General features: G+C 36.0%; 1 protein-coding gene across 1 annotated transcript in view; it reads right to left on the bottom strand.

The window, feature by feature from the left end:
- The window catches only part of CFAP47 (cilia and flagella associated protein 47), a 343,468-nt gene that overhangs the window by 73,012 nt on the left and 246,131 nt on the right, over nt 1-24,325 (bottom strand). Inside the window, 3 exon segments of the mRNA XM_064278419.1 lie at nt 10,366-10,522; nt 14,724-14,828; nt 18,565-18,676. Coding sequence (XP_064134489.1) covers nt 10,366-10,522; nt 14,724-14,828; nt 18,565-18,676 — 374 coding nt within the window.

Below are 24,325 nucleotides of genomic sequence, written 5' to 3' on the forward strand. Positions count from 1 at the left end.
GTCGAGTCGATTCCAACTCATAGCAACCCTATAAGACAGAGTAGAACTGCCCCACAGAGTTTCCAAGGAGTGCCTGGCGGATTCGAACTGCCGGCCCTTTGGTTAGCAGCCATAGCACTTAACCACTACGCCACCAGGGTTTCTGGCCTAGGTAAGGTGATACACATTTGGGGGGGACACGATTTAGTCCATAACAGATAGAAAGAAGAAGATTTATTCCCATGAGCTCCAGGGGGAAAAAAGCAAAGAGAGGAGCAGGTACCATTCTTGAGAGCCTTATAAACAGGACTTTACGAACATCACCTAGGAGAGGACGGAACTTACATGGTACTGGAGAAGACAGCCAGATGTGATGAGTTCAAGACGGTGTCCTACCACTTACTAATTTTATGACTTTGAGTGATTTCCAGGCCTCAGGTTCCACATCTGAAATGCAGTGATACTGACCTCCAAGAGTTGTTTTGAAGACTGGGTGCACTCACCTTTATAGAACTTGAACATGGTATATAGTGGTTACTTAACAAATTCTAGTTTTCCAGGATATTTGAAAGCTTTTCTGTAGCATTCTGCCCCTCATGGGACTCATAATGGACTGCTTTTGAGACCTCTCTACTATCCTCTATGTTTAGGCCATCTCCTCCCCACAGCCATCTTTTCATGCTAATAAAGGGGAGTGAGGAATTTCCCTTGTTATTTCTCTCCATGTCACATTAATTCATGTAATCAGGAGCTGCCTGTTGTTACTTGGTGGCAACACTGAAATAATAACAACCGCATTCTACAAGGAGTACCTACACCTCTCTTTTGTCACAGGGACCATTTCATAATACTCCCAACTCCTAAGCCTCTCATAAACCAAGAACAAAAGAGGGAAGAAAATGGCATGAATAGAAAATAAGGTTGGTGTCTTAGTTATCTAGTACTGCTATAACAGAAACACCAAGAGTGGATAGCTTTAACCAACACAAATTTATTCTCTCAGTTTAGGAGGCTAGAAGTCCAAATTCAGGGTGCCAACTCCAGAGGAATGCTCTCTCCCTCTCTGTCAGCTCTGTGGGAAGGTCCTTGTCATCAATCTCCCCCTGGTCTAGAAGCTTCTCAGCCCAAGGACTCCAGGCCCAAAGGACACACTCTATTCCCGACTCTTCTTTTTTGGTGGTATGAGGTCCCCTATATCTCTGCTCACTTCTCTCTGTTTTTTCTCTTGTAAGATAAAAGGTGAAACTCCCCTTACATCCAATCAAGGCTGTGACCTGAGTAAAGGTGTTGCATCCCACCCAAATCCTCTTTAACATAACCTAATCTTGCATCATTAACCACAGGTAAATCACAAAATGGAGAACAACTACACAATATGGAAATCATCGCCTAGCCAAGCTGACACACATTTTGGGGGGACACAATTCAATCCATAACATTTGGTATTGCTCAGAAGTCTTCCCACCAAGTCACCTTCTGAACTTATGGCTTCCCAAGTTGTTATGTGTACATAGGGAATGCAGTACATTTCATAACTACCACCTTTTTTGTTTTATTATTTGTCTACCTCAAAATTCCAGGCCTATGCCTTCAGATTGAAGGGAAGGCTAGAGTAAATACATTTAAGGTTGCAAATCTTGAGGAAAATCCATGGAATTTAAGGAATCTGTTTACTAAATTTAGTCCAATGTTGTCAGTAGCAAAATTTAGTTTCTGAAAGCACATCTCATCTATCACAAGAAACACTGCTTTCACCCAGCTTCACACAACATATGGTTTTTAGGAATATGCTACTGTAACTCTTACCAGCAGCTTCCAATTTTATATTTTAGTTTAAAATAGAGAGTTGGGAGATCATCACTGGAATTAAGTATCAACCTGCCAACTCTATGTGATTACTCAACACAGAACATTACTAATTACTAAGGAAAAGTATATATCTACTTTACTAAACAAACAAAAAAAGCCCTAAAAACCAAAAACAAACCTATTGCTGTCAAGTCAATTCTGACTTACAGTGATTCTATAGGACAGAGTAGAACTGCCCCAGGGGGTTTCCAAGGAGCGGCTGGTGGATTCAAACTGCCGACCTTTTGGTTAGCAGCCGAGCTCTTAACCACTGTGCCACCAGGGCTCCATCTGCTTTACTAGCCAGGTTAAAAAATCTGGGGAACACAATGACAAAACTATGGTTACTAGTGCTGTTGGAATTCTGAAGATGCACAGAACTAAGTTGGGGGATGGGTAGTGCTATATTATGCTTTTAATTGAAGACCACGTCTTGACTTCATTCAGCTCCAGGTTATTTCTATAGGCCCTAGAATTAGCTGTGAATTAGCATGATTAGCATGCCATATTTCAGCAAAAATAAGTGCCATTAATCTTTACAAAAATTATTTTCCTGCATACTACTGACCTCGTAAAAGAGAATACAATGAAGCACCCAGTACAGTAATTATGGAGAAACATAAAATGATAAAGCTGCGATGGAAGTAAGAGCTAGTTTAAAAGAAGTATGCCTATACTCTGATTGGCACTCTGTATAAGATCAGACTGACAGATAAAATTTAGGGTAACAGGTTTGAAACCATAGCCGAATGATGACCTACTGCATAGATTACTCAGTTTCTAACTTCCTGGCATTTTTCTAATTGCTGAGGTTAATAAAGCACATCAGTGAGTAAATAAATAATATAATTATAAATAATTCATTTTAAGCACTTACAGCTAGCTAGATTGTCAAAAATTATTGGACAGTTATTTTAAACAAAAGTCTGTGCCATCTATCCAGTCTTCTATTTTCAGGCCTGCAAATGAAGATACATATATCACTTGATCAATCCACCCTTCCTTGCTGAGGACATACTCAAATAGCTTAAGATAAGAGATGACTACATCTAGCTGGGAATCGACAGCAATGGGTTTATATATATGTATATATATATATAGAGAGAGAGATTTATCTCAAAGAAATGGTTCATGCGTTTGTATAGACCGGCAAGTCCCAAGTCTGTGGGTCAGATGTCAGGCATCAGGCTGGAGTCTCCTCCTGACTCACGTAGCTGCACAGGCTGATGAACCCAAGATCCACAGCTCAGACAGCAGGCTGCTTGTTTAAGGCTGCAAAGGCTGATGAATCCATGATCGGTAGGTAAGACAGCAGGCTGCTCTCCCAAGCCCCAAGAACTGGAGGTCAGATGCTGATTAGCTGAATGCAGGATCCAGGGCACAGTAAAATCCAGTGAGCTTTGTCAGAAAGTCCACATATATCGGATACAGGCCACACCCCCAAGCACACTTCCTTTCAACTGACTGGCTACTCATAGCAGATCTCATTGTGGAGGTGATTACATTATAACAGATATCATTATGTAGGTGATTATATCATTATATGACTTCCAAAGTACATTATAACTTACAAACCACTGAGAATCATGGCCCAGCCAAGTTGACACACAGCCTTAAGGATCACATCACCCAAGAGCCACACCCAGTACACAGGTGAGATTCCCCAAATAGATGACAGGGGGTAAGTATATACTGTAAAAGTTTATAGGCACATCCTTGCTGTATGGGCCACGCCATCTCATTCACTTTTTGCAGTTGTCAGGCACTGGAGATATATGAACCCCTGTAATATAATCTTCTCTATACCTTGACTTATGTAATGCTGAGTTGAAAGCTCCTTCAAGGGTTCACTGTGTTCCTATTGTTATAGTTTGTACATCCTGCCTGGAGTCTTCTGTTCCTAAACTGTGTAAGACAGTAGAAGTCTAAGAGAAGTTGAGAGCTAGAGTCTAATCTTATGGGTTTATCATCTTATCAGTGGGGTATTCCTACAACAATTGAAAGCTTTGAAAGATGACAAACTCTTGTGCTTGTTGGTTCATATATGTATTTATTTATGGCCTCATCAGCTATAAAAACTTTCAAATGTATCACAAAGATATAAAACACTAGAAAATATGAATTAGAAGTAATTTTTTAGAAAGTTAAAACAAGATTAAGGACATAACCTGCAGACAGGGATGAGATGTAACATGGTCATGTCACTTGCTCTGGATAAGCCAAAATGTCTTTCTAGCAGACAATTCATGAAGGATAAATGAAGAGTGACACAATCAGTATCTATGTGATAAAAATCAACTAACTGCACAAGAGGCAACCGCTGTTCCTGACACTAAGACCTGAAAGAAATTTCTCCCAAAGATTTCTTAAAAAGACTAAGCAAAGTAACAAGAATGTCCTCGATAACATTCTTATTGAGACATGATGATAAATCTCTTATAATATTTCTTATGTCATCTGTCACTGCGGGCACAGTGAAATTCACTGAACAGAATTCTTAGTGTGGTCAGGGGAATATGTAATAGATTTCAGGTACATTTTTTTTGGCTTATTCAATTAAATCTATGAGATCATACAGCACCTAAAGGAAAGATAGGTTGGAAATCTTTCCTTTAATCCTTTAATAATATTATTTCTTCAATGAAGATTTTTGATTCTGTATATACCTAGGTGAGCTGATAGTGAGAAACTGCTCTGTCAGCTTACCAAGAGGCCATGTGCAAAGTGCTTCAGACTCCCAGCTTTGCAGTCGTGGGTTTTAATCCCAGTTCCTTCAGATAAGAGCTTTGTGATCTTGAGAAAGTTGCTAAATCTCTCTATGCCTCAATTTTCTCATATTTAAAAATGGAGATAATGCCTATCTTAGAGCGTTCCTGTCTTAGTTGGGGTTGTCTCAGAAGCAGTTATTTGGGAAGTGATCCTCGAAAACACCAGTGGAGGAGTGGGGATGTGAGACAGATAGAGGAGGAAACCAAAAAAGAATTATCAAGGAAGTTGCAATCCCTGGGTGGTACAAATGGTTAAAATGCTTGATTGCTAACCACCAAAAGGTTGAAGGTTCAAGTCCACCCAGAGGTACCTTGGAAGAAAGACCCAGTGATCTATTTCTGAAAAATCAGCTACTGAAAATGCTATGGAGCAGTTATGCCCTATTTCATTTGTAATGGCAGATTCATTTAAAATAAATATTTTAATTTGTTACTGGCCACATGACAGATAAGGATGTAATTGGTGATAACATTAATGGAGGTGGGGTAGGGTGAAAGTGTGGTATAGGGATGAGTTTTTGTATGTTACTGGAGTTTTGTATCAATTTAAACTAGGTTGTTATAAATTAAAGATGTTAGATGTAACCCTCATGGTAACTACAAAGAAAATATCTAAAAAATATACACAGAAAAAAGGAGAAGGTAATCAAAGTAATTCAATACGAAAACTAAACTAAAAGCAAATAATGGTAGTATCGGAGGAAATGAGAGAAAAAGAAGATATAAGCAAATAACAAACAAATAGCAAAACAGCAGAAGTAAGTCCTTCCTTATTAGTAATTACCTTAAATGCAAATACATTAAACTCTCCAATCAAAAGGTAGAGAGTGACAGAATGGATTAAAAAAAAAAAGATCCACCTATATAGGGTTGTTATGAGCCAAAACTGATGGCAATGGGTTTTGTTTTGTTTTTTATATGTGTCTACAAGAGACACATCTTAGGCCAAATGACACAAAAAGTTTGAAAGTGAAAAAATAGAAAAAATTATTCTTTGCAAATAGTAACCAAAAGAGAACTAGAGTGACTATTAAGCCAAAATCCGTCATAAGAGGAAAAAAAGGGAATTTAATAATGATTTAAAAAAAAAAAAAAACAACTCATTAAGAAGATATAACAGCTCTATGGGGCAATTCTATTCTATCCTATACGGTTGCTATGAGTCAGAATCAACTTGATGGCAGTGGGTGGGTATATATATACCTAACATCAGAACTCCCAAAATATATGAAGCAAACACTGGCAGAATTGAAGGGAGAAATAGTTCTACAATAATAGTTGGAGACTTTAATACACTAGTTTCAATAGTAGACAGGACATCTAGAAAGAAGATCAATAAGAAAATAGAGGATTTGAATGACACTATAAACCAACTAGAGCCCTGGTGGCACAGTGGTTAAGAGCTTGGCTGCTAACCAAAAGGTTAGCAGTTCAAATCTGCCAGACGCTCCTTGGAAACCCTATGGGGCAGTTCTACTCTATCCTATTGGGTTGCTGTGAGTTGGAACCAACTCAATGGCACCTAACAATAACAACAAAAACCAACTAGACCTCACAAACATATACAGAACACTTCACCCAACATCAGAATAACACACATTGTTCTCCAGTGCACACAGATCATTTTCTAGAATAGACCATATGCTAGGTCACAAAACAAATTCTAAAAGGTTGAAACCATATAAAGTATGCTCTCTCACCACAACGGAATGAAACTAGAAATGAATAACAGAAGGAAACTAGAAATTAAACAAATATTTGCAAATTAAATAACATTCTTAAACAACCAATGGGTCAAGGAAGAAAGATCAGAGTAAATATAAATGAAATAGAGAATAGAAAATTAATGGAGACAATCAACAAAACCAGAAGTTGGTTCTCTGAAAAGATTGACAAAATTGACAAACCTTTAGCTAGAATGACAAAGAAAAAAAGAAGATGTAAATAACTAAAATCAGAAATGGAAGTCTGGATATTACAACTGATCCTACTAAAATAAAAAGAACCATAATAGTATGAATAGTGTATAGCAACAAATGAGATAACCTTGAAGAAACAGACAAAATCCTAGAACCGTATAAGCTACCTATATTGTCTCGACTAAATAGAAGATCTCAGCAGACCCATAACAAGTGAAGAGAATGAATCAATAATCAAAATTTCCCAACAACAACAACGATAAAAAGTACTGGACTAGACAAGACTTCACTGGAGAATTCTACCAAATATTTAAAGAACAATTTAAGCCAATCCTTCATAAACTCTTCCAAAAATATGGAAGAGAAGGAATCACTTTCTATCTCATTATCTCATTCTAGGAGGCAAGTATTACCATGATACCAAACCCAGAAAAAGATAGTACAAGAAAAGAAAACTACAGACCAATAGCCCTTATTAATATAGGTATAAAAATCCTCAATGAAGTAGTAGCAAACAGAATCTAATAGCCTAGTAAAGTGATTATACATCACAGCCCGTGGGATTTAATTCCAGGTATGCAAGGGTGGTTCAACATTAGAAAGTCAAGCAATGTAATAAAAAAACCAAAACCAAACCAAAACAAAACAAACCAATTGCCGTCGAGTCGATTCCGACTCACAGCGACCCTATAGGACAGAGTAGAACTGCCCCATAGAGTTTCCAAGGAGCGCCTGGAGGATTTGAACTGCCGACCTGTTGGGTAGCAGCCGTAGCACTTAATCACTATGCTACCAGGGTTTCTAGCAATGTAATATACCACATTAATACAACTAATGAAAAGAACCACATGATCATCTCAATCAACACAGAAAAGGCATTTGACAAAATCGAATACCTGTTTGTTTTTTTTGGGTTCATTATAAAGACACTCAACAAACTAGGAATAGAAGGGAAGTTCCTCAATATGATAAAGAGCATTTATGAAAAACCCATAGCTAACATAACACTTAATGGAGAATGAGCGAGACTTTCCCATAAGATCAGAAACAAGGCACGGATACCCACTCTCATCACCACTATTTTGCACATTGTACTGGAATGCCTAGCCAGAGCCATCAGGCAAGAAAAGATATAAAAGATATGCAAATCAGAAAGGAAGAAGTAAAACTACTGCTATTCACAGATGATATGGTTCTGTATATAGAAAGTCTCAAAGAGTCTACAACAAAATTACTTGAGTTAATAAATGAATGTGACAAAATTGTAGGGTACAAGGTCCACATGCAAAAATCGGTTGGGTTTCTATACACCAACAATGAGCAATCTGAAAAGAAAATGAAAACAATTCCATTTACAACAGTATCTAAAAGAATAAAATATATAGAAATAAATATAACCAAGGAGGTAAAAGACATGTACACTGAAAACTATAAAACATTGCTGACAGAAATTAAAGAAGTTCTATAATAAATGGAAAGATAATCTGTGTTCATGGATTGGAAGACTTAATATTGTTAAAATGTTAATATTACCGCAAGTGATCTCTAGATTCAATGCAATGCCTATCAAAATTCCAACAGCCTTCTTTGCAGAAATGGAAAAGTCAATCCTCAAATTTATATGGAATTGCAAGGGGCCCGGAATAGCTAAAGCAAACTTGGAAAAGAAGAACAAACTAGGAGTCACACCTCCTGACTTAAAAACATACTATAAAGCTGCAGTAATCAGTCTAATACTGGTACAGTAATATATATTCCAACGGAATAGAGAGTCCAGAAATAAACCCATGCATCTATGGTTAATTTATTTTTGACAAGGGTGCTAAATCCATCCAATGGGAAAAGAATAATTTATTCAATAAACTGTGCTGGGACAATTGGATCTCCACAAACAAAAGAACGAAGCTGGAACTATATTTTATACAATATATGGAAATTAGCTCAAAATGGATCAAAGAACTAAGTGTAAGAATATACATCTCTTAGAACAAAACATAGGAGTAATCCTTTGAAACCTAGTTTTTGATTCATGGATAAAGACAAATAGCAACAAAACAGAAAAACTGGACTTCATCAAAAGGAAAAACATTTGTGCATCAAAGGGTTTTTTCAAAAAAAAATGAAGAGAAAGCCTACAGATTGTCAAAAAATATTTAGGAAACATATATCCAGTAAGAGCTCAATATCCAGTATATATTTTTAAAAACTCCCACAACTCAACAACAAAAAGACAAAGAACCCAATTAAAAAATGGGCAAAGGAGTTGAGAAGAGACATTTCACCAAAGAAATACAAATGGCCAAGAAACATATGAAAAGATGTGCAACATTGTTAGTCATTGTTGTTGTCGCTAGGTGCATTAGTCATTAGGAAAATGTAAATCAAAACCACAATGACATACCAGTTTACCCATACTAGGATGTCTATTTTCAGAAAATAATAAGTATTGGTAGGGATGTGGAGAAGTTAGAACCCTCATCCATTCCTGGGGGGATTGTTAAATGGTGTAGCCACTGTGGAAAACAGTTTAGAGGTACATCAAAAGGTTAAACAGAACTACATATGACCCAGCAATTCCACTCCTAGGTACATACCCCCAAAAATTAAAGAAGGGACTTAAAAAGATGCTGCAACCCCAATGTTCACTGCAATACTATTCACAATAGCCAAAAGGTGGAAATACCTTTTTGTTAAACATGATGAAAAAATCTGGGACTGGAAGAGGTGATTGTTTGCACAACATGGTGAATGTAATTCATGTCACTGAATTGAACATGTAAAAATGGTTGAATGGCAAATGTTTTTTTACATATATTTCACCACAATAAAAATCAAATAAGAAAAAGAAAACTCATGACAAGTTGATTTTTTATTTCAGACCCATACCATTTGATCATTTAATACAAAGTGATTGAGAACTTCATGCAATCTAATTAAAAAATATGTACCTAAAATATGATATGGAAAAGGGGCAAGCCTGGTAGGAGCCAATGTTTAACCCAAATATGCTGTCCACTTATAAAAAAAAGAGGAGGAACAGACAAAATCACAACACTAGAATTTCTATAATTTGAGGAATACACATTAGAATAATTGAGTAACAGCATAGTTATAAGCCCTGGTGGCACAGTGGTTAAGCGCTCAGCTGCTAACCTCAAAGTCTGTGGTTCAAAACCACCAGCTGCTGCACGGGAGAAAGATGTGGTAATCTGCTTCCGTAAAGATTACAGCCTTGGAAAGCCTAAGTGGCAGTTCTACTCTGTCCTGTAGGGTTGCTATGACTCAGAATTAACTTGATGGCAATGGGTTTGGTTTTATCATGATTATCTTTAACATCTACTAACTCACCTATATCAGTTTACAGATAAAATTGAAAGAACTTGATGTGGTACACAGACACCTCATTTCTGAACCTGGCTCTACCATTTACAAGCTGTGATTTAAGAAAAGTTACTTCATCCCTCATACCTTTCGCTTTCTCTTTTGTAAAATGATGCTATTAAGCTAAAGTGTCTACTGCTGTTGCCAATGAGTTGATTTTGAGTCATACTAACCCCATGTGTTACACAATAGAACTGCTCAATAGGGTTTTCTTGGCTGTAATCTTAATGGAAGCAGGTTGCCAAGCCTTTTCTTCCTCACTAAGTACTGCTAGGTGTGTTCCCACGGTACTGTTGGGTGGGTTTGAACCATCAACCTTTAGGTTAGCAATAGAGTGCAACTTGTTTGTGTCACCTAGGGACCTCTAAAGTATCTACCAGCTCTAAAATGTTTTGAGTCTATGAAAAAATAAGTTTGATTAATAGCTATAAAATAACATCTATAAAATAAAATATAAGAAAATAACTTACTTGTTAGCCTGAGATTGATTAAAACATCTTCCTTGGTGGGATTAATGAAAGGTATAACGATAGGTGCATGAAGATTGAGAAATGTGGTTACTTTTTGTGTTTCTAGAGGCTCGGGGAACAGTCCTACTCCAAAGAGGAGGAATCTCCATTCTTCAAACTGTTAAAAGAAAAACATGATACTTGCATAGCATATTTATCCTAATGCACACATTTTATTTGTAACACTTAATACATGTAATACACATAAAAATTTTAGAAGATAAGTTTTGTTTTTCACATTTAACATGGATGGTTTAATTTTTTCTTTCTTTTCCAAATTATTTATTTGTATTGAATAATTAATTGATACGTTTCTATACTGAAAAAAGAGGGCAAGACACCAATATTCAAATAGCAAACTTATTTCAGTGCATAAAAGGTTATTTACAGCAGTGTAGAATGAAAAACCTTAATGGAAAATCTTACCTTTCTGCAAGGCTTTTAAGAAAATTAATTTGTGTAACAAATTGGATACTAAATCCTGTGTGAAGTTTCCACTGTTTTAGGATGAATTTCAAATGAAATTCAGATAGTCGGCACATGAAGGCAAAAAAGATGAGGCACAGATTGAAGTCTCCTTAAAAGTAAGTGTGTACAACCTCACGCCAAATTATTTATTCCGATCATGTAGTATAACGTATGTTGTTTGTTCAAACCATATGGAAGTGTGGCTTGAAAATTATGTGAAGGAGATTGAATATGGCTATTGTTCTTACTTGGGTTTCATAACCCTGCAAAGCTCTGTTTGAAAATGTTCTTTTTGTATTTGTTTAGAATAAAAGCCCCTTGAGATTACAGGAGACTGTGACTCAGCTCTAGGTATCTCATACTTCTGCGCTGAACACTTTACTTTTGTAGATAAATGGAGAGGTCACTGATGTCACCGAATTGTACATGTGAAAAATGGTGAATTGGCAAATGTTATATTACCTGTATTTTTACAAAAATAAAAAAGTCACACAAAAAAACTAATAAACAATGACCTAGTTTAAATCTCCCAAACTACAGATGTTTCTAAACCTAACTCCAACAAAAAGAGGGAAACTTGCTTTAAGATTGTTCCAGAGTAGGACAGATAGTGCTAGAAAATCCATACAATGTTTCTCTGAGTAGGGAGGCTTGCAGGCAAGTTTTACCTCTATCTATCTACGTATCTATGTGTCTATTTATTTATGTACCTATCTATGTATCTATATATATCTATGTATCTATCAATCATCGATCATCTAAATCTCTATCATCTATTTGTCTATAACTATATATGCATTTGTACATTATAAATGTTTTAATGACTAATAGTTTTAGAGACTCTACTAGCATAAGTTCACTATATTTTCAATTATGATTTCCTAACTTGATTTTACATCATTGACTGACTGAAATCAAGCACAACTGGTTTAAGTCAATTGTTACTTTTTTGTTACTTTATAAAATAATTTTTGGGTAACAGAAATCAGTTGACTTGAAATCACTGGGAATGAGCCAAACTACAAAACAAACAAACAAAAATGAATGCCATGTATCTATGTTTCTCCAAGTGGCCTAAAATAATGTAACTCTACTGTGCTTCTAAGCGAAACTACACTCCACCACTACCGAACACTAATACCCAACAGATGTCCTAGCATTTTTAAAATTGTCCATTTGGTTGCAGAGAGAGAAATTAATAAAGCAACCCAATAAGTATGTGAATTTAAAATAAAATATGTAAGCGTTCTAGTCCATCTTAATCTCAAATTCTTATAGAGGAGGAAAATTAAAACCTGTAAAGATTCAGCTGCAATGTTTCTGAATGATAAAACCAAACCAATTGCCATTGAGTCAATTTCGGCTCATAGTGACCCTATAGGACAGAGTAGAACTGCCCCGTAGGGTTTCCAAGGAGCACCTGGTGGATTCGAACTGCTGACCTTCTGGTTAGCAGCCATAGCTCTTAACCACTGTGCCACCACGGTTCCCAATGATAAAACAAGTAGTGATTAAAGAATGAATCTGGTTGCCTGTTGAGTAGGGCTTTAGAGCATCAGCGCTTGCTGGAAATCAACAGGACTTTCCACAGATATAGGCTTCAAGTATCATAGACTCATGCTGGGTTATAAAACTGCTTTAATTTTATATCTTCTTCCTTCATTTTTGCTATTCTGACCTTTAGGTAAAGCAAGCCACATAATCAAGTAAGAATAAAATAAGCAATGCCAACTGTTTGCAAATAAAAATAGGACATCTGAAACTGAACAAAGAAAGCCTCTGAACAAAACGTTTGAAACCAAAGAAAGCCTCCCCCTTCCCTCTGCCCCCCATTTCCCATACTGTCTACCCCTCACTGTTCCTCTTATTCTGTTATACAGTAACACCGTCTCATTCAGAGCCTCTGGTGGCATAACATGAATTCACAGTATCTGCAGTTGTGATGTTCTACCCAAAGTAATTTCAGGATGCAAAGTCTACACAAACCAACTCTGGCCTACCGTTTGCATTTTACAATGCAGAGCTCTTCATATGGAACAAAACCAAAAACAAATGAAGTGAATAATAATCCATAGTTGTTTTCCTCAGTTTAGCAAAGAGGCACAATCAGATATAGTTAAAGCTTATCCTATAAGCACCACCATTAGCTGATTTTAGATGAGTTAGCTACTCAGTTGTGTGTGTCAGCTCAGGCACATTTAACAAGTGAAATCGAGAGAAGAAAAAAAAATCTGTGTGTTTTTCCCCCAATGGTGAAAAGTTATTACAAACTATTAGAGCTAGAAAAATAAACCCTAAAATTTCAGTTAAAAAAAATGAAAACAAAAACCTTCCTTAGACATGGGCATATATATACGACATAAACTATATTTTCCAAAGTTCATTCAATTAATACTTTACAATGAACTGGTTTTTGTTTGCAAAGGATGTTGACATGATAAATTAAAGAGAAAGACCTGAATGACTCAGGGGTGAAAAGAACAAGAAAAATAGAAAGGTCAGAGAAATACATTGAATAGTTTGAAGGGATCTGGGCCCAGCGGCTGAAAGGATGAGTTATTGATTCAAGTCCAGCCGCAGAGGACTGCTGGGAGATTGTCTACAACATGGAAGGAGATGCTCAGAATGACTGAGATGAAGCATCAATGCTCAACTGGTCCACACAAGGCGTGAGTCGATTATTTTACTTGTTTGATTTTTTGTGTGTTTGATAAAGAATTTCACTTTGAATTCTAGGCTTGGACTTTTCTAAAGCTGTTAAGATACAGAACTGATCATCGCCCTGCTGACTTGCCCAGCTATCCCTGAAGAGATATAATTTCCATAGAAACGCAAGGAATAAAAGTTTCCCCAATAATTAAGCAAGATGAAGGGGCTCTAACCCTGCCATGAAGTATTTAAAGATTGCCTTATTAAAATTATTTGTGTAAAATAAAATAATGACCACTATACTTTCTGCTATGTATTGAGGATTACTGATTTTTTGTTAATATTTTTGAGAATCAAACCTATGTCCAGTGTTTGTTTCAAGTCATGTATATGTCAGTTATACTTGAGAAAATTTAACAGTCTCAAAATAATTTTTCTAAAGATAAATATCACAGTTTTCATAAAGGACAACACTTTAGTCATCCATAGGCCCGCACTGACATTGGGACCCTGCATTATATTTGATTCCACTGCCCCTCAGACGGCAGAATTTTTTATTTCCTTGTGTCCCCAAGATATAAAATACATACCTCCATTAAGACTTGAAGAAGTAAAACAATAATAATAAAAGTAAAAAGTTATCTATAATTTTCGTTGACAGTAAGAGAGTTACAATCACTTGGCAAATGGTAGGTAGGTGTGAAAGGCAGTCACAAAAATGAGCTAAAGGCAACAGACATCCTGGATTCAGCTCCCAGCTCAACCTCTTACTAGTTGCCTGATCCTAACTTCCCTGTCTCAGTTTCCTGATCTGTGTAATGGGCTTGATCACAATACGTCCATTACAGGCCTGTGTGAGAATGGACTGAAGCAACTCTTAGAACGGCATGTGGGGCATTATGATTACTGTGTTTTTTTAATCCTTACTATTCAGGCACACTGTGCAGATGAAATGGAGTGAAAAAATAATACAATTATTTGTATCATACTCTCTACATTTTTATAATTAAGTTCATGAAAAGTCGAGTAGTAAAACCGAAGTCAGAAGATCAACATAAATGTCAGTGATGTGGCAATAGCACTAAAATACCAGTATTTTAAAACTGGGTGTAGGTTTTCCTCATTCAAGCAATTTAAGAAGACAACAAACATTTAGTGATTTTGAAAATTAATTAATTTGACTTGGTTCAAGAACATCCTACCTGAGCACAGTGGAAGATGACTGAAGCTTGGTGAGCAGCCCTCCCAAGTGCCGAAGGTTGGAAGTAAACAATAACTTCTTTAGTGGAGTAAGGATGGACAATCAGCTGTGCAAATCCACAAAGAAGCAAAAGAGAAACAACAATCAATCCTTTGGTGAGTCAGCATCTTTGTGTGCGGGCTACAGGCAGGGCTGACGTTTGTGTGATGGCCCTGTTGCCTTGCACACGTTCTCTGTTCTGTCAGCACGCCTGCTCGGCTGCACTGGTAAACCCATCTGTGAGAAGCAGTGTTTGCTAATGCTCACTGCAAGTTCTTCCCCAGACACTGACCACACGAAGTTACTTGCCGTGTGAAAGGAAGTTGGGCTTAATATTGTACGTTGAGTTAAAACCCCCAATACAAGAAATATGCCTTTTATTCTGAACCCCATAGCTCATCATCCATGCCATGGTCCATGTCAAACCACCAGGAACCTGAACTGTAGACTTGGTGGCGTCAAAAGAAATGTACTGACTCTAAGCACAGATGTAAGACATGCCTCTTAGTGTGCGATGAAGTTTTCTTCATCTTCCTACCACACACACTCAGGGTGTGACTGTGGTCTGCCACAACAATGTGAGTCTGTCAGTATGAGTTTGAATGAACTCTTTAGGGACAGTGAAAGAAGGAGCAATTCTATCAAATATAATGGGGGTGTGAGTACCTAATGTAATCAAAATGCTAGACTGGGAATAATATAATATTTACTATCAATACTTAGAGAATGAGTGATAAAACCAAACCCACTGCCATCGAATCGATTCCGACTCAGCGAGACTACAGGACAGAGTGGAACTGCCCCATAGGGTTTTCAAGAAGTGACTGGAATCCAACTGCCGACCTTTTCGTTAGCAGCCGAGCTCTTAACCCCTGCACCACGAGGGCTCCAGCATGAGTGATACGTGTCTCAAAAGTAAGTCAATTATTTTCACTAATGTGTTTTGCCAGTTAACCTTTGAAAAAATAAAGCTGCAATTTAGCAGGGCCATTCTATTTTTGTAAAATATAGCATTGTTGATCAATGAACTCTGACAATGATCATGAAATAAAAATGTAAACTTAATTACATATTTGTAACAGGGTTATCTCCTCATTACATATGCTTAGTTAAACTACAGCATATATTTTTATCTCAGGCTGGCTCTCCCTCTGACATCTCGAAAATTTCAGGGTTATCAGTTAGCATATACTTCATGAATGTAAATTAATTTCAGTATAAGTTTCATCAAAAAGTAAATAAGAAAATTTGCAACTTAGAAAATATGAGAAAAGCTGATTGTCTTTATCTGGGAAAAATGGTTAAGCACTCGGCAGCTAACCAAAGGTTGTTGGTTCAGTCCCACCCAAAGGGACCTCAGAAGACTGTGAAAGATTACAGCCGTGAAAACCCTATAGAGCACAATTCTAGTCTGCACACATGGAGTCGCCATGAGTCAGCTGGAATTGACTCTAGGGCAATCTATCTATATATCTATATCTACATATATGTATAGAGAGAGCACTCTGGTGGTACAATGGTTAAGTGCTTGACTGCTAATCGAAAGGCTGGAGGTTAGCTGGCAGTTCAAACCCTGCCAGTTGCTCTGCAGGAGAAAGACCTGGAGATCTGCTTCCGTAAAGATTACAGCAAGAAAACCCTATAGGGCAGTTCTACTCTGCCACATGGGGTTGCTATCAATAGGAATCACCTCAATGGTACCCAACGACATAGTAATGCAATAAAAAACTCCTTTATTTCCTCTGAAAATTCACTGAAAAATCCATCTCCCATAGTTTCAAGAAGTGAAAAATAAACACGATTTGCAGGAATTTAACTGCAGAAAACACACTGGTTTTGCGTAATTGAAAATATTTAATATGCTAAATGCAGGAAAATTTTTAACCTAAAAAACATTTCATTAAAAGCAAGTGTCATCAAGATAACCAATCCCAATGTGTGAACTTACACTGGATGCTAGTTCAAGAAGGATGGATATTCTTGTGAAAGTTAGGTAAATTGAATATAGACTGACTACTAAGTGATGTAGGAAATTTATATGGTTTTAAGAAATATAATCTGAAGTAAATAATCTGAAGTATTAGTGTTGAAATGGCATGCTGCCTACAATTTACTTTCAAATTGGAGAGTAAGCAACATAAGAGAGAAGAAAGAGACAGTGAGACAAATGTGGCAAATTGTTAGTAATTCATGAACCTGTGTGGAGGTATAGGGTTGCTCATTGTATAAATCTTTCAACTTTTGTATCTTTTTGAAATTTTACATAATAAATTTTTTAGGCAAGCAAGCATTTCTACCATATTTGCTTTGATAATCCCCTATACTTACTTGTCAGTCTATTTCTAAATTTTAAATAAAAAAATTTTTGTTTTAAATTTTAATTTTTAAAAAATACTTAAAAATCCTTACTTATGTAAACACAAACACCATACAACAAAAGCAAAGAATAAAGTGAAATATAAATATATATTTCTTCATTTATTACCATTACCATTATGTTAATGTGCTCCTGTTTGTTCTATAATACATAATAGTATCTTCTCATCTATATATTTTAGGTTATTTCCTAATATTAAAGTACTTTGCATAAATTAGGTGTTGAATAATGTTTGATGACTGCATAATAGAATGAACAAACTAGAAAGCCATGACTGAAAATATTAAAACAGAGTCCATATTCTTAATTATTTAATGTAAGGTGGCTTCTGCAGAATATTGTATTGGTTTCCTCTCTGATTACAGTGTAAACTCTAGTCTAAAAGTAAGGATATAAAGGATATGGAAACTTCAATTTCTTACGTGGAATTTGAGTTATAAGTAAACTATAACCTGAACATCATGCTCCATATAATTTATGGAAACGTGTCTACATTTTAATATAATTTTTCTAAAATTAGACTATATCCGCCAATGTTAGCAATATAATATTTAGTGATTTCTAATTTGACACATTATAGTAGCTGAGAATTAATTTCATATCATGATATTATTAGCTGGCAACCGTGATTGACAAGACAGGTGTTAAGAAGATATGAAGAAAGAAATTACATTGCAGATTTGTTAATCATTAAGGAGAAAATGGTAAAAAGCCTTTATTTAAATACCATATCTGCATAGGAGAGCTTCATGATTAATATGAGGCCCTTTCTTAAAAACAGTCTATTGCAATTAAAATTCTGAAGTTTACCCTAAAGTATACAGTTTTGTGCATTCACTGAAAATGTTTGGTATCATATATTTTGGAAACACAGTCATGCCAAAACTTCAGATCATGTTATATAACTTGGGTGAAAGAGTGAAGTGATTGAGGCCCATTGACTGGCCTCAGTCTCTGCCCCGGACCCAGGACTGAGAAAATCGGACAGAAGGAGGAGAGAAGGGCAGAGTCTGGAAGTGGGAGGGGGTGTGGGCAGGAACTCAGGAAGGGCTACAAAAGAACCAGTTTCTTGGGACTCTGGACACACATCATGACTGTTGAGTCAAAATCATATCACTAGGAGACTATTGCATAAACCAATTCCTGAAATGGTCACAAATAAAACACATCCAATTTATTTAGAACTTAGTCATCACAAGCATGGCTCTAGTATATATACTTTCAAAAATCTATATGAACATGCCATTATTTTTTTGATAAATCAAAATTTGGGATATATATATGATAAAAAATCAATTTATTTTTAAATTTTAGAAATTTTTGACCGTATTAATAATTCAGATGATAATATTCCCAGGTGTTCCTAAATCAGAATTGTCAAATACTCTAGTAACAATAGGTTACCTGGCTTTCTGAATGTACTTACTGGTAATCTTCTGTTAATATCCAGGATAAAATTACTAGGATTACTGTTTGTTGTTTCCAATTCTAAGGTTTCATGTGTAGGATTATTTAAGAGAATAATCTGAGTCACATACCTGGGAGAAAAACCAAAGCTAGTTAAGTTGCTGGTATTCAAAAATTTACTTAATGATATTTCTATAAACTTGGTGCTATGGGTTGAATTGCGTCCCCCCAAAATGTGTGCCAACTTGGCTAGTATTGTGTGATTGTCCACCATTCTGTCATCTGATATGATTTTCCTATGTGTTGTATATCCCATCTCTATGATGTCAATGAGGCAGGATTAGAGGTAGTTATGTTAATGAGGCAGGACTCAATCTACAAGATCAGGTTGTATCTTGACTCAATCTCTTTTGAGATATAAAAGAGAGATACAGTAGACAGACGGGATCTCATGCCACCAAGAATGAAGAACCAGGATGGGGACATGTCCTTTGGATCCAAGGTCCCTGTGCTGAGAAGCTCCTAGACCAGAGGAAGATCGAGGACAAGGACCTTCCTCTAAAGCCGACAGAGAGAGAAAGCCTTCCCCTGGAGCTGACGCCATGAATTTAGACTTCTAGCCTCCCAGACTGTAAGAGAATAAATTTCTCTTTGTTAAAGCCATCCACTTGTGGTATTTCTTTTATAGCAGCACTAGATAACTAAGGCACTTGATAACTTTTGGGTGTTTCAAACTAAGAATAATCATGTATGAACTAATAACATTTTGCTAAAAATGTGTAATCCCTGACTCTATTTTTGAGACCAAATGTTATTACATATTGTATGCTGGAAAATATTCCAGTTTCAGGAGCAGTGTTTACCCATTCTTTTACAACTGTTAAATCTAGCCAAAAAAGCTAACATAGTCTAGAGATAGTAACAGAGTAAGAAACCCTAAAGTTCTCACCCATAACGATAACAAGGTCCAAATTAATGATAAGTAAATGGCAAATATGTGGCTGATGGTTATGCTTACAGCAAAGCATAGTGAAGAGGGTTCCTAACACTCAGTCAACGGGAACTTCTAATGCTTTCCGTGTACAGCATCTGCATTATCTTCCCATAACCTTGAACTATAACACCATAATACGGTAATTTTATCTATGTACAGTTTTGCTTATCTCTCTCTTCACTGTCTCTTGATCATAACCCCAAAAAGATCAAGATTAAAATCTAAAAGTTATCAAAGCTGTAAAAATATAAATGCCATTACCACCACACATTCATCATTCATTTTTGCAACATCATGGTTGTCTGAAAGGAGAAAATTAGCAATATGTGCTGAGCAGAATTCAGTTCCTTAATTAAAATTGTATAATTCAAACTAATGGTCATTTTTCTGCTTGTGTATAGTGATTCACCTCAGAATAAAGAGAGAATTATACATCAGTGTTTTGATTCTAGACTACAAAATTAACAACTCTCTGTAAATCAAGAATTTATTGTTTTACCAGGCACGCAATATATTTTACTGAAATACTTGATGAAAATAACCAAATTTTCATTAATTGTATTAAAAAAATATTCAACATCATGACAGATTTCCCATTATTACTTTTTGTTGTTGTTAAGCATATGCTTGGTATGTTTTGCAGAAAGCCAATGTCCCAAATTTTCTCATATACACTGCCATAGAAAAGTAGGAATGAAATATTGCCAAACTAGATTTCTATGCTACGGTGAGGGAAAATGTTCAAAAATTATTGAGAAGCAAATTTACTGTTCATATTTAATGCAAAACTGCGAGTTTTAACTGCGTTTAGTAGTTTTTATTTCAATTCAACACCCCAAGATTTCAACTTATTCCCTTGTCAAGGTCAATTTTAAACACAGCTTGTGATTTATTGAAATTGCAAACTGTTTATAGCTGAATCTTTCCATTTATTTAAATAATAAAGTTGCAGATACATGCTTTGGATTTGGTTGTAAGTAAATAACACAGAAAATGTAGTAACATAGAGACCATCCATTCCCCTATTTCTATTTATTGAGATGACATGTGGCTTACCTTATCACTGTCAGTATAAAAAATTAAGTAAAGAGAAAAAGGAAGTTGGTCATGATTTCCTAAATTGTATTCGATCATCTCTCTAAAATTTTATGCACATCCATGAAATTGGCTTCTTCAAATGTAATCAGCATTTAAATCTCAGGCCGAGGCAGGTTAATTATTTCACATGGTGTGGTACTAACTCCATTTATGAGTTTGTTTGCACCAAGTTTTTCAGATATTTGTGATTTGGCATATTGCCTTTTAGACAAAGTCTCTATCTCTCTTGATTAAGCATCAAAATCCAATTGTTATATAAAAATAACATTAAAATAGTTTTTAGGTGACAAGAAAACATGAATTGAGAAAATTAAGCCTATGTCCTTAGTGCACTCATGATTAGAACTTAAAATAAATAGAACATGTCTTCTTTTAAAATTGCTTAGAAAAACTAGAAAGAAATTAGAATCGAAGATTTGTCACGACATTTCGCAATTGTGAAATAAAATAAGCCGTATTTCAGAAATTCAATAACAAGGTAAGTAAAAAGGAAATATGTTTTCAAGGGATTAAAGTAAATATTATTGCTAAGAATTACTGTAACATGATAGTATTTAAAGTGTCTTTACATAGATACAATTTCTTTTTGTGATGTGAGATACAAGCTTTATAATACCGGATTTCTGCTCCTGACAATAACAGATTAGGCTATTTCAAATCAACCCTCCCAATGAGAAAAGATAGATAAAATATAGATATAAAACTCTTTTTGAGGGCAGTAAGAGGTTATAGGGTCAAAATTTCCTTAAATGGGAGAAACCTAGATAATTGATCCCAGCCATTTTAAGCTACTTTTCTAGACGTTTGGTGGTTCCAAAAGTGGCATCTAGTAGCCTGAGGGGCTGAGCAAAATTTTCAACAGATTCATGAGTTTATGGTTGTGTTAATAATAACTGGCACAAGGGTAGTTTCCAAAATGCAAAGATAACTTATATCCCCACTTTCCCACTTTTCCATTATCCTGACATCAGCCAATCACATGGCACTTTCTCTCTCTGACCCTAAACACTTAGAGCTGGGTCTACACAAGTTAGGACTCTGTCCTTCCAGCTCCCGCCAAATAGGCAAACGCCAACCTCTTTGCTGGCTCTTACTACCCCCCCCCTTTTTTTTTTACTATCCCTGGTGGGTTCAATAATTTGCTAGAATGACTAACAAAACTCATGGGGACTACCTATATTTACAATTACCCATTTATTATAACAAGAAAGGATACAAGCAAAGAGACACATCAGGCAAGGTCTGAGAGGAGGTGCCAGCACAAAGCTTTTACTGTCCCCAGGGACGTTCCACCCTCTCCTGTGCATGGATGTTCTCACTAATCCAGAAAACCTCACTGCTTTCGTGTCCATGGACTCATAACAATGTATATGCATGATTAGGGCCACAATTCATATACATCATTGATGGAATCAATGAATATGCATGACTGCATCATGCCCCCCCACCCTTCCTGAAGTCAGTTGCCAGGTGTGGTTTAGGGGATCCCACTATATTTGTATATGTTTAAATGCTGCCTGGCTGTTTTAGAAAAACAAAGGCACCTTGATTGCTCAAGAATTGCAAGGGCTATTTTAAAGAACTAGAAATAAAAAGTCAAATAGAGTTCTCTGTCCTACGATGGTTTAAAAAAAAAAAAGGGAATTCAGGCCTGGTCAAGCAAGTTGGGGGTCATGAAAACACCCCTGGCTTTTAGTTTAAAACATGAAAGGCTGCACTCTGAGAGTAAAGGCGCAAAAGGAATAAACAAGCTTGGTGAAGGAAGAATGCCAGCCTCAAAATATATCAATTCTTGGTTAAATTATTATAATTTGGGGTCTTTGGCTCCCCTATTCTAGCTGTGTGCTAGAAACAAAAGTAAAATATCTCAAGACTCATCCAGACCCTTCAGATATCCAAATGAGATTGACAATTTTTGATAGAAATGTTCATCACTTAATCAACATTCAGCAGGCACATGAGGAGACAAGATGCAGTGAAAAGATAAAAAAATAAGTGCATTTTGGGTCCTATAAGGAGAAAGACTATTTAGGCAGAAGCAATTTTTGAAAAAATTAAGCTGCAGACTTTTCCAAAATGGATAAAGGTATCAACCTGCAGATTCAAAAGTTCAGTGAACCTCAAGAAATACAAAGAGAATAAAATCTGGAAATATCAAACTGCTAAAATCCAAAGAGAAAGAGAAAATTTTAAAACAGCCAGAAAAAAAGACATATTACTTAAAAAGGAGAATAAGGCTGACAGTTTGAATTTTCATCAGAAATGATAAAAAAAAAAAAAAAGAAAATAGACTGATATTATTAAGGAAAGAAACAAAATAATACCCACCTAAAAATTTTTGTCATGTGTGAGGTCACTCTAAAACTGAGGTACTTGGCATGATTAAAAGTGACTGACCCAAATCTGAATCAAAACATCATTTTTTGAATTAAGTTTTAGCTTGTCCTAAGTCATCCTTTCTGCTTTCCTAAAAATATAACCTGTGATTTAGAGTCTAGTGACATGTAACTTCAACCACTCTCAGCAAACAGTGAAGGGAGCAAGAATTTGATTTGTGAAGAAATATTCATCAGGGAACGTTGATTAAGATGATCTCAGGAGAATGCTTGCAGAGCATGCCCCAGGAATTATGTATATGTATACATTTTAGAAAATCATTTGCTAAGTTGGTTCCAGGAAGTCTGTGTTAGAAAACAGATCAGCTAAACTTATAAAATTTTAACTTCCAATTGTCTTGTAGATATATGTAATCCTAAATTCCCGTGATTATGGTCACGTACTCCCTTCCCCATTTTTCTGTATTAAAGGCTCACCTCTCCCTCATTCCTCAGAATACTGGAACACTTTGTGACTCCACACTGTCACACTGTGTTGCCCAGCTATAGCTGTTATATTCCTCAATAAATTTCTTTTGCTTTTACTCCCTACAGAGTTGTATCCTTTCACCATAGTTATTCAATCTGTATGCTGAGCAAATAATCTGAGAAGCTGGACTATAGGAAGAAGAATGTGGCATCAGGATTGGAGGAAGACTCATTAACAACCTGAAATATGCAGATGATACAATCTTGCTTGCTGAAAGTGAAGGGGACTTGAAGCACTTACTGATGAAGATCAAAGGCTATGGCCTTCAGGATGGATAACACCTCAGTATAAAGAAAACAAAAATCCTCATAACTGAACCAATAAGCAACATCATGATAAATGGAGAAAAGACTGAAGTTGTCAAGGATTTCATTTTACTTGGATCCACAATCAATGCCCATGGAAGTAGCAGTCAAGAAATCAAAACATGCATTGCATTGGGCAAAACTGCTGCAAAAGAACTCTTTAAAGTACTGAAAAGCAAAGAATGTCACTTTGAGGACTAAGGTGCTCCTGACCCATCCCATGGTATTTTCAATCCTAAAGCTATATTTTAGGGTGTTATTATGTAAACATTATTCTGACCTGTTTCTATGGCAATGTATAATTACTAATAATAAGATGGGGCATAAGAATCTTTGGAAGTTTTTTCTTCTTTGGAACATTTTGAATCTCTAGTAGAAATGCTGCCCCAATTTGCAAATTATATATTAAATAAACGTCAATCAATTTCTATTACTGGCTCAATATGATTTTTGTTTTAACAATATCCAGTAGAAATGAGCACAAATATGCAACAAAAGACATATACAAAAATGTTAAA

The sequence above is a fragment of the Loxodonta africana genome, chromosome X, assembly GCF_030014295.1.
Source record: "Loxodonta africana isolate mLoxAfr1 chromosome X, mLoxAfr1.hap2, whole genome shotgun sequence".
NCBI classification, from domain to species: domain Eukaryota; kingdom Metazoa; phylum Chordata; class Mammalia; order Proboscidea; family Elephantidae; genus Loxodonta; species Loxodonta africana.